The sequence below is a fragment of the Merops nubicus genome, unplaced genomic scaffold (assembly GCF_000691845.1).
Source record: "Merops nubicus isolate BGI_N331 unplaced genomic scaffold, ASM69184v1 scaffold45293, whole genome shotgun sequence".
NCBI classification, from domain to species: Eukaryota; Metazoa; Chordata; class Aves; order Coraciiformes; family Meropidae; genus Merops; species Merops nubicus.
Window position 1 is genome coordinate 1 of NW_008597720.1, and position 953 is coordinate 953.

Here is a 953-nt window from a genome sequence, read left to right on the forward strand (position 1 = left end):
CCCCCCCTCCCTGCCCCCCGCCATCATTCCTGGCTTTCGGGGAGGAGGGCCGAGCTGTGCATATCCTCCTCCTCTCGGAAGTAGGCAGGTTTCCCCTGGGAGCTGGGGGACTGCTGTGCTTTCGCGGGGCAGTTGGCGACCATGTGGCTGATGCTCTGGCAGAAGTGGCATTTCTTGGGCTGTGGTGGCAGCTTGCACTCTTTGGCATGATGATCCAGCCCGCCGCAGTTGTAGCATCTGCGGGAGGGGGGGGGAGGAGAGACGTTCGAGGAGGAGAAATAAAATGAGGTGGGATGTTGTCCTGGCTGTACCAGGGACCCGTCTGACTTTGCAGCCAGAGCTGGGGCTATGGGGGCGGCATGGCCCTGGGTTTGGTCCTCTCAGAGCCCCAGCTCGGTGAGGTTGGTCCTGGCTCAGTGGTGCTGCTGGTACCCAGGAGATGGCAGCAAACCCCTGCATCGAAACCAAGCAGGCAGGGACAAAAAGAGCCTGGGGACATCGGGGGCTTCCAGCCCTCTGGCTCCATCCCGGTTTTGGCTCCTCTGTCTACAGACCCTGCACCCCGAGTTACACTATGGACCGAAAGCCTGTGGTGGAGCAGGAACAGGCAATCAGACAACTGACAACCTCAGCAGGGAGAACAGTTGAAGGGACTGTTGCCATGGGTGTGGGGACAACCCCAAATCTGGCTTCTCTCATGGCTGTAGCCTTGCAGAGCTTGTCCCCTGGGTGCCTCCTTCACAGCAGAGCAATGCAGGCAGAGGGTCTGTTTTAAACCCTTGCACCTCTCTAGGATGGCCACAACCCTTTTCTCCTTCCTTTTCCTTCCCAATTCCTTTTTGACTCATTTTAAAATCCACTTGTGAGAACAGCATCTGCTTGGAAATCTGGGATGAAGCATCCTGGGGCAGCCTGGATGGAGAGGATGGGAGAGGAGAGGGGGGGGGGTGGCC

The 953-nt window shown here is 58.6% G+C and overlaps 1 protein-coding gene across 1 annotated transcript in view; it reads right to left on the reverse strand.

Annotated features, from left to right (window-relative positions):
• Nucleotides 1-23: 23 nt before the first annotated feature.
• The window catches only part of LIN28A (lin-28 homolog A (C. elegans)), a gene marked incomplete at its 5' end in the record, with an annotated part of 1519 nt that continues 589 nt past the window's right edge, over nt 24-953 (reverse strand). The window contains one exon of the mRNA XM_008936791.1: nt 24-237. Coding sequence (XP_008935039.1) covers nt 24-237 — 214 coding nt within the window. The remainder of the gene's footprint in view (nt 238-953) is intronic.